Source organism: Falco cherrug, chromosome Z, assembly GCF_023634085.1.
Source record: "Falco cherrug isolate bFalChe1 chromosome Z, bFalChe1.pri, whole genome shotgun sequence".
Taxonomy (NCBI): domain Eukaryota; kingdom Metazoa; phylum Chordata; class Aves; order Falconiformes; family Falconidae; genus Falco; species Falco cherrug.
This window is the reverse complement of record NC_073720.1, coordinates 10,810,192-10,824,362: the sequence shown is the minus strand read 5'-3', so window position 1 is coordinate 10,824,362 and position 14,171 is coordinate 10,810,192. Positions and strand designations below refer to the sequence as shown.

Here is a 14,171-nt window from a genome sequence, read left to right as displayed (position 1 = left end):
GTAAAACTAATTTTCAAGTCTGTTGAGCACAAGAACTTGGATATGACCACCAGCCAGGCGCTTTGCTGCATCCCAGGTAATGCTACATATCCCCTCCCAAAAGCAGGAGTCTTGCAGGGTTCAGCAGCCCCTTCCCACCCCTGAGCAACATCACTGGATTTTCATGCTTTACCCCAAGCCTCTCCAGTTGTCCTGGCAGCTGTCACAGGTTGTGGCAGATCTCCACGCTCCCAGTTATGGCCAGACATGTCGGCTTTCCATGGGAAATTGCAGGGAGAGGAGTAGACAGACAGACATTAGCTTCTGGATTTAATGCACTCCCGTGTGCCTCAGTTTCTCATTTGTACAGCATGCTGTCAGCTGGAGCAACCACACTGCAGTGCAGGCAAGCTGCAGATGCATCAGAGCCCAACCTGCCAGGACTTGTGGCTTGGCTGGAGTCAAGAGGCTCTCTATGACTCATCCTACAAAGTCTTAAGCTCACAGCTATGGCTGGAGACTCCCCTCAGGAGTGCTCCAGGCTCACCTTACTGCCCCCCTGGGAGCAGGTTTGCACATAAACAATGCAGATGATGAGCAGATGATGAGCAGAGCTTGCCTGCCTGATTGGGGAAGATCTGCACTTGGAGAGATACATGGACATCAGGCTACCAGGAGAAGCCCCCAGCAGCAGACCCCTGTGTCTGTGGTCTGCACCAGGTTTGCACCAGCTGCTGCTGTTGTGAGCCTGCCTTCCTGCTGCTCACAACAGGACGGGACCCTGATCCCCCTCTGTGGCTCTGTTACCTATGTGGGAGATGCTCAGCAACTTCCTTGGCTTTATTTCAGTTTGGATGCTGGAGGCAGCAGGTGTGGCCCCTGACAGGCAGCACAGACTGGCAGAGTACAGAGGGGACCTCTCTCCAGAGAGCAGACGCACACTTTGGCATTGCCAAGCATCTGCTCCCCACCAGCCCTCCATCAGGAGAATTGTGCTATCCAGCATCACGCCCAATGCCTGGACATCAGAAACAGATGCACACACATGCACACCTCATTACACCTTAGCAAATTCAGCATGAATCAAGCAAGACATGCTACACGCTGCAGCTCTGCTTTAGCTTGTGCATCCCAGTCAGCTCCTCGGTGCGATAGTGCCAGCGCTCTTCTGCCTACAAAGCACACAGTTCTTGGCTGGCAGAAATCTTCCAGGTTTCCAGCCTTGCAGGTCAATGTTTTTCAGCATCGGCTCTGCAGACCTCTGGCTGCTTTGCAACACTTCTGAACAGGTAAGTAAGAAGAGCCTGGCTAATTGCAGACAGCTTAAATCTGCTAACACAGATCTGCACTGGGGGAAACACTTCAGGCTTTGCAGCTAAAAAATCTTGGAAGTTCAAACGTATTGAACCTGGGATGAATGGCAGTGCACAGCTCTGCCAGCCATGTGGACCCTGTGGTGAGGGTCTGCTCCATCCACAGGGAATTTTGCACTGGGACATGGATGAGTCAGGCCAGGGACTCACCTTGCACACAGGTGCAGGCTGTGCAAGGAGAAGGTTTTAGCTACTTCCCCTTGTCTCCCGAGTGGAGAGGAAGGCAGTTCTATCCCCACACTGTGAATCAAGTACACGAATTCCACCACCACCACCACCCCACCACCACCAGCCTCCCCAGTACAGCTGTAAGCAAAAGAAGGCAGTGCAATGAGGCTCCAGACCCCTCAGCTTCAATTAGCACCTGGTGGCAGCTAAACCTAAACACAATCTTTCCCAGCAATGAGATCAATGGTCCATATGCTGGACTAATACTGCTGTACCCCCGCGCCCCCCGCCCGCCTCCATCACCATCAACTGCTTTGCAGTTTCACTTCACTTCTCCACCTGACTGGCCTTCCTGGAGCATGCATTACAAGGTGACACGCATTGCTTTTCCCTTCTGCAACAAGCTTGCCACAGCCCCCCCTCAATCTTTCTTCTCCCTTTTTCTTCTAATGCACCACAATCATATTGGCTTCTTTGCATGGATCCACTCCATTTAGTGCTGCCCAAGACAGCTTATTCTCAAAGATGCTCTTTTCATCCACAGGACAGATTGCACATCTTGCAAGTTGTTCTTCTGTTCATTATTTTGCACTCCAGCATCTCCCACCCAGAATAGGAATCTGGGTATTATGTACTCCCCTTTGCACAGAATCACAGTGTCTGCCCATAGAAATTAAACCGCCCAAAGACTTTGATAAGGGTTTGTGTATATTGTGTCCCGGTATCTGCTCTCCTGAACATGCTTCAGTCTTTCTTTGCTCTGTTCTTGCCCTAGCAAAATCCTCTCCCCAGGAAACAGAGATGATGATGTCTGCACTCAGTGTCTTGCTGTGACTGTGCTCCCGTTATCCAGGGTTTTGCTTGTTCACAGACATGTCACAGGTGGCCTGAAGACAGCAGCGAGTGGGTCACTCTGTGCCCAACGCTACTGATGGACGCACAGGACCTGAGCATCTCAGCCCCAGCCCTGCCTGCCCTTTTGGTCCCCGAGGTCTGCCACACACAGCTCTTCTGACACACCCCGGGGATGATTTGTAGCACCCTCTGCTAAGGTTATGGGCTCCTGCAAGCAGTGCCCGGAGCTGCAGCACTCTGCTCTTTCAGCCTGACTGGAGACTGGCTTTGCAGTCCCAGGGCAGCGTATAATCCAGGACTTCAGACACTGGGAACCCTTCAAAGCAGATAAATAATGAGTGGCACCACCAGTCCAAGTTCAGTTGGACATGTGTCTGAACAGGCTGGTGGAGAACCAGGCTGCTTTGGAAATTGAGATGGCTCTCTCCCTGGGATGGCCATGTGTGACTTCCAAGTTGAGACCTTTCTGAGCTGTTGGAGGCTAACTGAAGCCAAACCGCTGAAGCACTGAAGGTTTCCACTCCAACTGTCACTGTTTTATGAGAACTTCCATTCCTGGAAGACTTTGAGAATGCAAACACAGGCTTAAGAAAACAAACAAGTGTAACCCATGGGCAAGGACTGCTTCCTCGCTCAGCAAAAGGAACTCAGTGCTAGGACAGGATACAGCCCTTCTTCAGCAGCCAGAACCCATGTGAAGAGCAGAACCCACAGCTGCTCCCATGTGCTGGGCTATGCCTCAGCTCACTGGGTCTGAAAACCTGTGCAAATGAGATTTTGGCTTCCACCAGCATTTGGGGGTCCCAGTTGCTATGGCAATGCCTTGATTTACAAGCAACTGTCAGCAGAGGAAGCATTGCTTCTGCTCCACACAGCAGGATGATGCCATCCCAAGAAGGAAATTACTTTTTTACAAACCCTTCCTCTCAGCCAACCCCCAATGAACAGGAGTTGTCCAGCAGTGGGTTTCAGCAAGGATTTGCTGACAAGCACCCAGGTGGCTTACACAGATGCTCCATGAGCTGAGTGCTGCTCCCTGTCCCACATTGTGCTCTCTCCACACCCATGCCGGCAGGTCCTGACTCCCTCCCATGGGCTGGGACAGCTTTGCCCACACCAGCAGCAAAAGCCAGGGCTTCACACTTTCCATCCAAAGCTCCTCTAGGTGTTTGGGTGGAATACAAACCCCATACCTCCTCCTTCAGTGTCTGTCCATGTGTTTAATGAAGCCTAAAAGACTACTGAGACATGGCTTTCCTTGCCACTGGCAGAACTAATGAATCCTGGAAGACTGAGATTCTCCCAGTGGTTTCTTCTTCTTGCCACAGATGTGAACTATTTTCACCAGCTTTGTGAGATCACAGGCTTGTCCAAAACCTGCCCGATCCACACTCTTACTCTTCAGTGATGTTTTCTTTTCCTTCTTTTTTTTTTTTTTAATTCTTTTACAGCTCTGTGATCTGCTTCAATAAACAGGACCTGCAGCTGATGGAAGGGTTCATATTTTGTTCGCATCACAGACATTGCCAGCTAGATTTTCTTCCCAGCTTTTGGATGGCTCATGTGGGCCTGGGGACACGTGGGTCCCACTTTACTCCAGAACCTCATCCCCATCAACTCCATTTAAAATAACTTGTTTCATTCCCAGAAAGGGTAAATTCAGTGCAAGTTCCTCCAGACAGACTTATATAGCAAAAGCAGGTAGCTTTTTTGCAATGTCTGTTGCATGTCTCCGAACTTTGGTAACTTGCAAAGAACAGGTCTTCAAAGCCTTGAAGCCACCGAGCTGTGCTCCCTCACACCTAAGTGCCAGTCCCTCTATTTTTCTTCCTGTCCTTCTCTCTCCCCTGACCTGCACTTTAAGAGCATCTCTCCTCATGCATCTGACAGCACTTTGCACAATGGGACATCAATCTCATGCTGACCTGTGGCTATTTTCCAACCACAAACCCTAGGTGAGAGCTGTGAGCTCTCCACTCCCTGTCTGGAAGGCATGAGTCGTGCTCCCACAGCATGCCCCAGCAAGGCAGGCCACCCTGCTCCACACAGCAGCAACTTTCTGTGGTGCAAAATTAACAGACACTGTGGAAATCAGCCCTCTTGATTTCCCACCTCCCAGGTGGGAGGAATGAGCCTGTGACATGCTCCCCGCAGGGCTATCCTGCACCCCTGGGGGATGCTCAGCTCTGGGACCTGGGGGGTGACGAGGCAGCGGGCAAGGAAACACAGGCTCTAAAAATAGGCTGTTTGTGGCAGGGGCTGACCACATTTATTAGTAAGCCTGTGCTCCAGCTGACCACAAGGTCAGCCTCTGAGAGCTTGGCCATAATTCACTCTGTGTCTGGGCAGGAAATCTACTTGAGCTCAGAGGGATGTCCAGTAATAGAAGAAGTTGTTCCAGGACCTGGGGCTATTTTTTTTCAGGAGATGTATATTGTGTTGGGGGGAAGAAAACAATGCAGGTGCTCTGGGGCAGACAGAGGGGTAGGGGAAGGAAAAGGGGCAGGGTGTGGGGCATGCAGAAGTTTGTGCCCGTTTGAGTCTGGGGTTTGTCTTATCAGACAGACTCACCTTCACCACGTAGGGCAGGGAAGCAGCAGGAAAAGATCAGAGCAGAAAGAGAGACCCCAGACCCTAATGTGCTCTTACACACCGTAACAGCATGTAGCAGATTAATGTGTTGCAGCTGGGGTGTCACTGCAGGTGGGGTGAGTTGCTGTCTCTGCTGTTTCCCTACAGCTGTGGGCTGGCAGGAAAGATGGGGAGGCAACGAGGAAACCACCACGGTAATAAATGCCCAGGGAGGTGATGGACCTTCCTTGCAAAGGCATCAGAGGACAACTTGAACTGCTGCCAGGTTGTACCTTTGGCCAGCACTGGCTGGGCCAGCAGATTGGCCCCCAGCAGCTGCAGCCAATCCCACTGGGATGATGCTGGTTCCCAATGGACAGCCACAAGCTTGGGCTAGCTTAGCCTTGAGTAGCAATTAGCAAGGCAAAGGAGGCAAAAAGTGGATGCCTGCCCTTGAACAGCAGCCTTCAGAATGATTTAAGCAGGCTCCGTCTCACAGAGAAGCTCAAATCCTAATTGCTGCACATAAGCTGCTGGCACTGGAGCCTTCATATGAGGGGTAATGTGTCCCTGGTGAGTCAGGCTGACTCACCCGACAGATACATGAGCTGTCTACAGAAGTGAGATGACTGCTGGGGGGGTCCCAGAGGTGCAGGCAGTGCTGCTCTTCTAGGGGTGCTGGCATCCTGGGGTGCCCACACCTTTGGAAATGCCTTCTCCTATGGCCCTGGTGCTTATGCCTTTTCCCTCTTGCAGCTCCAAGGCAGGATCATCTACTCATGACATGCCCTAAGACCAAGGTTTTCCAGGAACAGCCAGTTCCTTCAGTGGATTATGTGAACACCACCATGAATCAAGCTCATTCGGTCTGAGAACAAGCTGAGCTAAGCCCCGCAACTTTGACTGCCCCAAGCAAACCCTGATAACATCTTTCCAATGCCAAGACATGTCCTTTCATGGATCCACCTCCGTGCCTCAGTTCTGGCTCTCCAAGCCCTCCATGAAGCAAATCTGAAGAGCATTTTGGCTTTGAGAAGGCTTGCAAAGAATGAGGGATGGTGGGGCAGGTAGACGCTACCTCAAACTTCGCTTTCTAACTGGAGGGTGTTCCTGAAAATGCTCTGAGACCAGCTCACACGCTGAACAGGACTGCAGTTTGGAGCAAGGCTGGTATTTCAGCCAGCTGGATAATAAGAGCATCCAGAGTCATCACAGGAAGGACTAAAAAATATAATTGCTTATGGGGAATTAATTGTTAATGGGGAATCATCATTGCAGGAGGGTGTTCCTGGTGTGGCCCAGCAGGGATCTGTTCTTGGCCAATTGCTAATCACTCAACTTATCAATTATCTTGAAGGCAACATAAAACTGCTGCTGGCAAAGGTTGCCAGTGACACAAAGGCTGCTGTATGTAACGGAAAGGGTGAGTCCATTGCACACAGAGCTCTGGAGCAGTTAATACACTAGCCTTCCCTCAGTGAGAGCATGTGTTTTACGCAGCCAAACACAAGTTCATTCATCTCCAGTGGAGGAATGTAGGTCAGACTCGCAGAAGGCAGGGCTGTGTCCTGGGGAGGACACCACCGACAAGGCCTTGGCAGGAGCCACCCAGAGACAAAGTGCCTGCGTGCTGTGATGAGAGCAAAACTTGGCTCGAGATGCCAAGAGGTGTCACAGGAGGTGGGAAGGTGCTATGTAATGAGGAGACAGAGCTTTTTCCTGCACTGGCCCCAGCCTGAGCATGGAATGAGGCTCTGCAGGAAGCATGGACTATCTCCAGCCTCCCAAGTCGCCACTCAGCACCCACACAGGCAGTTCCTTTGACCTTGCCTTCCCTAGCGAGTGCCCGTACCCAGGCAATTACAAAAAATCCAAAACCTTCTGTTGCACATGCATCTTGCCCTGGGGAACGGATGGAAAAACAAAGAACACATGACAGATGTTAGTCATGTTGCTTAATGGATGACTGAAGGGCACTCCAATAGCGTGATGAGAGAGGTGAGGGAGAGGAGAGGAGAGACCTTATGTATTTGGAGAGCCTACTCTTTCAAAGCTGTCTTAGGTTGGATGCACATCTCCCCTATGCACCACAAGCACAAGACAAAGCCTCAAGACCCAGGTAGCCCATCACCCACTTGGATCCAGGTACCTTAACTGGACAACATTTGCACAACAAACAAAACCTCCTCAGATGTCTACAAACAAGTGACATGATCCTGCATGAATCTACAAACCATCCCCTACACAGAAAAGCCAGAGAACACCCCAAAACCAAAAGCAACTAGCTTAACTGTGCCAGGCAGATGCCCTGGGGAGTTGGATAGGCTGACTGATGTGGGACGAAGCAGAGTCCAGAAGGAGCTGGTCCCATCCTCGTCAGTCACAAATGCCATATGGAGAAGGCTGGGCAATGTGGGGAGGGGAGAGAGGGATGTATCTACAGCTGTTTCTCTTTGAAAAGCCAATTTGCATGGCTTTGCTGTGCATCTTAAAGGCTGTTTACCGGACCAGGCTTTGTCTTAGCTGAAATGTGGGCAGCATTTCTAACAAGGCACAGGCAAACTAAAGCTCCCTGGAGGCTTTGCAGCAGAACCGATTGCAAAAGATTAGCACCAGAGCTTAAGAGAGCAAGAGAGAAGGGAAAGTAATGGAACAAAATCTCTCTCTCTCTTTCCTCGGCTGAGGAATGATGGGGGCTAATTGCTTGTTGCTGGTGAGAAAAAGAGGAGATAGCAGCTTCGGCACCCATCAATAAATTAACCTCAGCATGTGGCATCTGAAAAGCATTCATTTCCAGAGATGTTTATCTCTTTGTCTCCTCTCCTCAGTGAAAACATAATTATTGTTTAAACATGAGTTAATTCAGCAAGGTGAGGATCAATAAAGCAGAATTACTCCAGTTTTAAAAGCAAAGAAACCTCAATCTGGGACAGATGTGGACATAACTGGCAAAGCTGATGGATGGGGAAGATCCTTTGGTCGTGGCACAAGTCTGGGGAAGCAGAGCTCCCTCCTTCTAGGACTGCTGTAGCCTACTGTAGGTCTACTGGGAACAGCTAAATCCAGCCACAGGCAGTAATGGCAACGAATAGAAAGAGTTGAAATCACCCATGCATGTATGCTTTATGGCCTGACATGCATTTAGGCATCTCCACCATGTACACATCTCCTATGTAAGGAGCTTTGGCAAAGCCCCAGGGCTCATGCTGTGGCCTTTCCCTTTCCTTTGAGGGTGCCCAACTTCTGCTAGGAAGAGGGTCTCTGCACTGCAGGCACCCCTGCCAGCACTGCTTTCACATGCCAGAGCCCCTGGCCAGCCAAAGGTGTGAGTGTTGCAGCAGGCAGCATTGCTTCTGTGCTCTGCTGAGCTTTCCCCATCACCTTCCGCTCCTCTGAAATAAATTGGCGTCAACCACTGCCTGGAGAAGGAAATACAGGAAGGAAAACTGAGCTGCCTACAATGACAGGGAGGACACTGGTCTCTCCTGGACGATCTTCAGACAGTTCTGCCTCCCCTGCCCCCTCCCATTTCTTCCCACAGCTCCCGTCTATCTCTCTGTGCTGGCTGGGAGCTGTGTGGAGGGCGACAACCTTCTGGCTGCCCAGGGCAATGCCCGTTTCTGGAGCACGCTGCTCCCCATCTGGCAGCTCCATCTGAAGCTGGTTTACTTTTAGCGCTGACCCATGCACCGAGAGGACATCCCTGGACCATCTACTCAGCAGGTCCAGCAGGAGGGCCAAACACCACTTTATACCACCCTATTCTGGCAGTTAATCCCTGCAAGCCTTATGTCTTTTCCCCTCCACTTCCAATTTTACCCAGTGCATCACCTTTTCTTTCACTAAATTCAAGAGCGCTGAGGTGGGTGTTCAAAATGACCCCGTGACAGCTGCCCAGACAGGCTGGGGAAGGCATGCATTCAGTGCAGTGGCAGCGAGCAGCAGATCCCACCCATGCCGAGCCGGCTGCCGGAGCCTGCCAGAGCCACCCTGTGCCAGGGGCTGAGCAGCACAGGGTGACTGGTTTAGCAGGAATAGAATTAGCTGTGCGTGCACCGTGCAACTCCCTGAGCTGACAGCTCCAGCAGCACCAAGAGTCCAACCCTGCTGCCCAAAAACACTGCAACCAAAGACCCGATGGTGGAAGTGGGGTGGAAGCAATTCCCATTCAATGGATTCAGCTGTCCTGGAGGTGCAGCCACAACCTGAGAAATCAGTGATGCTTCCCCTGAGGGGTAGCATCCCTTGTCCACAGCCAGCCATTCTGCCCTACCCACATACCCCCTGGCTGGGGTGTCACAAGGGGCCATGCCATGGGAGAGCCCCTCATGAACACCCTCTTTTGCTGCCACTCTGCTCTTCCCTGCGGCAGGACACTCAAACGCCAGCACTGCCCAAGCCAGCACGTTAGTGCCACCCTCTGAGCAAGCCCTGGGACTGCCCTGAGTGCCAGCTCCAGTCTCCCACCGCACAGTGCCCACCTCCACGGGTAGCTGGAAGCGACAGTGCCCAGCCGGGTGGTGCAGGTGGAACTTCAGCAACCTGCCACGGATGCCAAGCAAGGGAGCTCTGCAACCAAAGGGAGTGACAGCCCCTCCACACACACCTCTGCCAACATTGGAGAGTATCCTGGGCTCCCACCTCCCAGAAAATGCACCCTTTGCTCTGCCAGCTCCAAGGAGAAGGACCAAAGGCGAAGAGCAGAGGGGTTAACGCACGAGCAGTCTCACCTCCACTCGAGCCTGACGCTGCTTTTATTAATTCATGTGGCACTTCGCAGGATGCTCCAGTAATCACCAGGGTGCACGTGAGAGCCAGGAGTGGGTGAGAGCGGGTGGCCAAGCTCACTGTGCTGTGCTCATGCTCACTTAACAGCTTGTCACACCCTCCTCACTCAAGTATTCAGTGCTAATGCAGCTCTTAAAGTGCTTCATGAGCTATTAAAGTCGAGCGTGCCTGAAGTGGATGATAAATGGACTTTATGCCAGTGTATTCCCCCCACTCCAGCCAGTCCCTGCCACCAGTGGGATTAATCCATCCTCCCACCCCATTCCTGCTGTGCTTTCCAAGCCTGAGCACCCAGCTAGCAGGGGGATGAGCATGGGCTGGCAAGGGGAGACTGCAGTGGGGCAGGGAGTGCGCTCTGCGTGGGGGGGATGGAGCATAATCCTTTGGGTCTCCAGTGCGGGGCAGACACTCCCTGACTTCACCTGCGTGTGGGCAGCCTCTCCAAGCTGGGCATGGCAGGGTGGGCAGGAGATCTGCTGCTCCAAAGCCCCTGCACAGAGCATCACCTCAGTGTTTCAGAGAAGTGCCCAGAGGGACACATGGTGCCTCAGGGGGACATATGGAGGACAATCCTGGAAGTGCCCTACTGGCCTTCCTCCAGCTCTTATACCAGTTCCCCCAGCCCCCTGCCTTTCTTCTTTTTACATTCCCCAGTACAGAACTGCCTCTCTGGCTCTTGCAGATGGGCAGAGCCCTGCCTCACTCTGCACACCTTGTTCAGGTGCTTATTGATGCACTCAGGTCTCAGTAGCTCCAGATGCCTCAGACATCTCCCTCCTGGACACAGTCAGGCAAGGGAAAGAGGAGAGACACAGGGATGGGGAGGCTATGCTGCCAAATCCCTGAATCCTGCTGAATCATGGAGCAGAAGGTGACAGTCATTGCAGCTTGTCTGGCCAGGGGCCTTACCTAGGGCCACGCTCTGTGCCAGCAAACCGCTGCCAGCAGCAAAATGCACAGCCCTGGCCAGCACTGGTGGGGAGTAGTGTTTGTTTCTCTGTCTAGACAATACATTTCAAGCGTGGATAAGCCTGAAGTACCTGGCATGTCTGTATTTTGTGCATCTCCCCATGCAACAGGTCTGGGCTGCCATTCCCAGAGCACAAAGGGAAGCAGCACAGTGCATCCAAAGGCTACTCTGGCAGCCCTGACACTGGGTCTTTCAAGGTTTCCCAGAGAGCAGTCCTACAAGCACAGTAGGACCAAGCAGCATTGCTTCTCTGCAGAAAGCATCACACCACCACAAGCAACACACAGCTCAGCACCCAAATGCTTTGAGCAGGTGCCCTGTGAAGGTGTGGGAACGCTCCCGCAACACCACCCAGCAAGCTCCCTCCATGTCCGGCGAGCAGCTGTCCCCATGTGATGGAAACATGCTGCCAAACCCCAGCTTTTTTTTCCAAGCTGGCAGCTTCCAGCAAGGTAAACCCACCCAGCTGGATTTAGGGCAGCTCAGCCGGGCCCTCTGGCTGGGTTTCTCTATCCCACAAAGCCTGTGGATGCACAGATGTCCTTACTGGAGTTAATCAGCAAAATTCCCCTCCGTAATCCACTGAAAGCAACTAGAGTCAGGCTGACTGCCAGGAAAGCCAGCGAATTTTGGAGGTCCTCCATTTTGTCCCACTTTGCAGGGCTGCCATAGGTGACTCCACAGTGAGACCCAGCTTTCCTCCCTTTAACCTTCCTGCTCCTGCCTAGACCTAGGAACATGTAAGGTCCTCCAGCTCCCAGTGCCACTGGTGACTCTAAAATGTAGTCTCTCTAAAGCTGTCACTAAGGTAAGCCCTAAATCTTCTGCCAACTTGGAAAGAAGGGGATAGTGGTGGGAACAGATGTGTGGTGGCAATGGGAACAAAGTCACCCCAGGGACTTGAGAGCAGGATGAGGCATCCATCACGGTCATGGGGTAGGGTGTCGGGGTGGGGCTGCCAGGCTGCTGCTTCCCTTCATGGGTGGGTTGCACAGGACAGTGTGCAACAAAAAAGGGGAGGTGAAGGGATGGGAAGCAGTGCCCTGGCTGTAGGGGTACACTGGGACATGCAGGGGTGTGGGCAGGACAAGGACACTGGGGGCCCTGGGGGGATGCAGGATGCCTGAACCCTGTGGTGGGCAGGAGGGGACGTGTGTGTCATGGAGAGGAGAAAAGTGGTAACACCCAGAAATTTGGATGTTATCTTGCCAGTATCAGGCAAGCCTGGAAAGTGCACCTGGCTTGTCCCAGGGGAGAGGCTGGAGGAGCAGCATTCATATTTTTCAGGACCCCCAAGGTGGGAGAGATGTGATGAGACTCACCCTGCTGGCTGTGTCTCTGGGCATACACCACCACCACCACGGCAAGCACCACGCAGCAGGCTGACGGGACAGGGTTAGCCATCTGTGGAAGCAAACACAGGCAGAAGCAGTCAGGTTTTGCCCCCAGAAGATCTCATACATGGTGTGCCAAGAGCTTGCCCCTCCCAGGCAGCTGAAGGGTGCAATGGGACCACAAAGAGATGGTCACAAAGCAAGGCTTCATCTCAGCCATGGGGGAACTCACTGCAACATGAGGCATTTTGCTGGTGCATACTCCATCACTCAGTAGCCTATGGCACTTTCCATAGGAGATGCCAGCATAACTGGCTGCCCGGAGGTGATGATACACCTTGCACAAATGCTGTATTTTCCTCATCTCATCTTCAACATTTCCCTTAAGAAAGTCAAACCCTGGTGCTGGGCTCTCCTTGGCAGCTGCAGCATCACCCTAGGAACAGCCACTGGCTGCAGGTGGGTTGCAGAGGTTCTTTGAAGAGATGAGAGCACACCCAGACACTTCACAGCAGCAGCCAGTGCTTAGGATGTGCAAGATGCAGATCGCCGCATGGGCAGCAGCTGTTGCTGATCCAGCACAGCCCCTCTGGTGCTAGTACTGAGCGCTGTGCTGTCCACCAGCCTGATGCAACAGCAGCAGCATTTCTAGGCATGCCGAGGACAGTGTAACCTTCATCAATGTCTTCACAGTGACTGACGGATGCAGCATGCTGCCTCAGCCACCTGCCGTCAGCACCCTCTCAACATCCCTCTGGGCTGGGAGAGGTGCAGAGGCTGCTCTATCCCCGTGAATCATGTCATACTCCAGGGGATGCTGGGGTGCATGGAGGTGGGGGGCAGGAGGGTACACACAGCTAAGAAGGCAGGTGTGTGGAGACATGCTGGGCTTTAGAGACAAGCAGGGAACATCCTCCTTGTACCAACAAGCTCCCCCAGCAGTGGACAAATGGCAGCAACAACCCAAGAATGTCCTGTGCAGCCCTGTCAGGCTTGGAGATGCCTGTGCTCTCTTCTTCTTGCAGCCATGGCTGGCAGAGAACAGCAGAGCTGGGAGGGAGCTGCTGGGGACAGCAATGAGGATGGCAGCCCACCCACCAGCAGGTAAACAGCACCGTGCGTGAAAAGCAAATTACAGCTTCAAAACCATTTAAACCTCTCTAATCTCCAGCACCGTATCAGTAACGTGCAGAGGATTGCCTTTTAATCTAGAACATGAGTATGAGCTCGTTAGCCAGATGGCATCCATTTAAACCTAAATAAAGGGGGAGCTGTACTGGCCAGAGAAAAAAAAACAGCAAAACATATTCCATTACCCAACACGGCTGTTGCAGAAGCCCAGATGGCCTCGGGTTCGCAGCAGGACATGAGCCATTGCAGGGCTGGAGGGGAAGGCAAGAGCAGCTGGGAGGGATATCACGAGCAGATTTTGGGGTGCAGCAGGACCAGCCTGCCCTCAAATGCCTCCGTGGCAGGGATGCTGGGGTGTCTGACGATGGGGAATCTGGCAATGGGTAGAGAAGGGACCCATGGCCTTGCTGCTGAATTTGCAGTGCTGGGTTTGGGCCGGGAGGGCTGGCAGCAAGAGCCATCCCCAGTGTGCTGCAGCTGCATAGCGTGGATATACCAGCCCCAGACCCTGCTCCCAGCCCAGCCCAATCCCCCCACCCCCAGTCACCTTGAGCATATCACTCTCGCAGTCATCCCCGTGCCTCAGTTTCTCTGCCTGTTAAGCAGATATAATGAAGGTGACCTTCCTTTGAAAGCTCTGGGCGAGGAGCACTAAGTGCTAATTACATCGTTATCATTCACTCTGCTTCTTCTCTGCTGCTCCTCTTTTTCCCTGTGCCTTCTCTCCGCTCTGTCTCTGCTCTGCCTCCTCTATGTGTCCCCACCGTGCCTGCAGCGTGGCTCCCCTGTTGCCACCCCACCTGCGTGCTAGCTGCCTCTTGTGAGCGGCAGCTCGGGGCATGGGTGATGGCCAGGACCCAAGGTAGGTGCAATGGCACATCCTGGAGCAGTGCTGGCACGCAGGGCCCAAGCAGCTTGACAGCTGCCTGAAAACCAGGAGCTGACTCTCTCTACCAACCCCAAATTCACTTCCCACTGAATATTCCCTCTCTACAGCGCTGG

The 14,171-nt window shown here is 52.8% G+C and overlaps 1 protein-coding gene across 2 annotated transcripts in view; it reads right to left on the bottom strand.

The window, feature by feature from the left end:
• Positions 1-14,171, bottom strand: part of CNTFR (ciliary neurotrophic factor receptor) — a 209,967-nt gene that overhangs the window by 76,036 nt on the left and 119,760 nt on the right. For both annotated transcript variants that reach the window (XM_055699741.1, XM_055699742.1), the window contains exon 3: positions 12,027-12,108. In XM_055699741.1, coding sequence (XP_055555716.1) covers positions 12,027-12,108 — 82 coding nt within the window. The remainder of the gene's footprint in view (positions 1-12,026; positions 12,109-14,171) is intronic.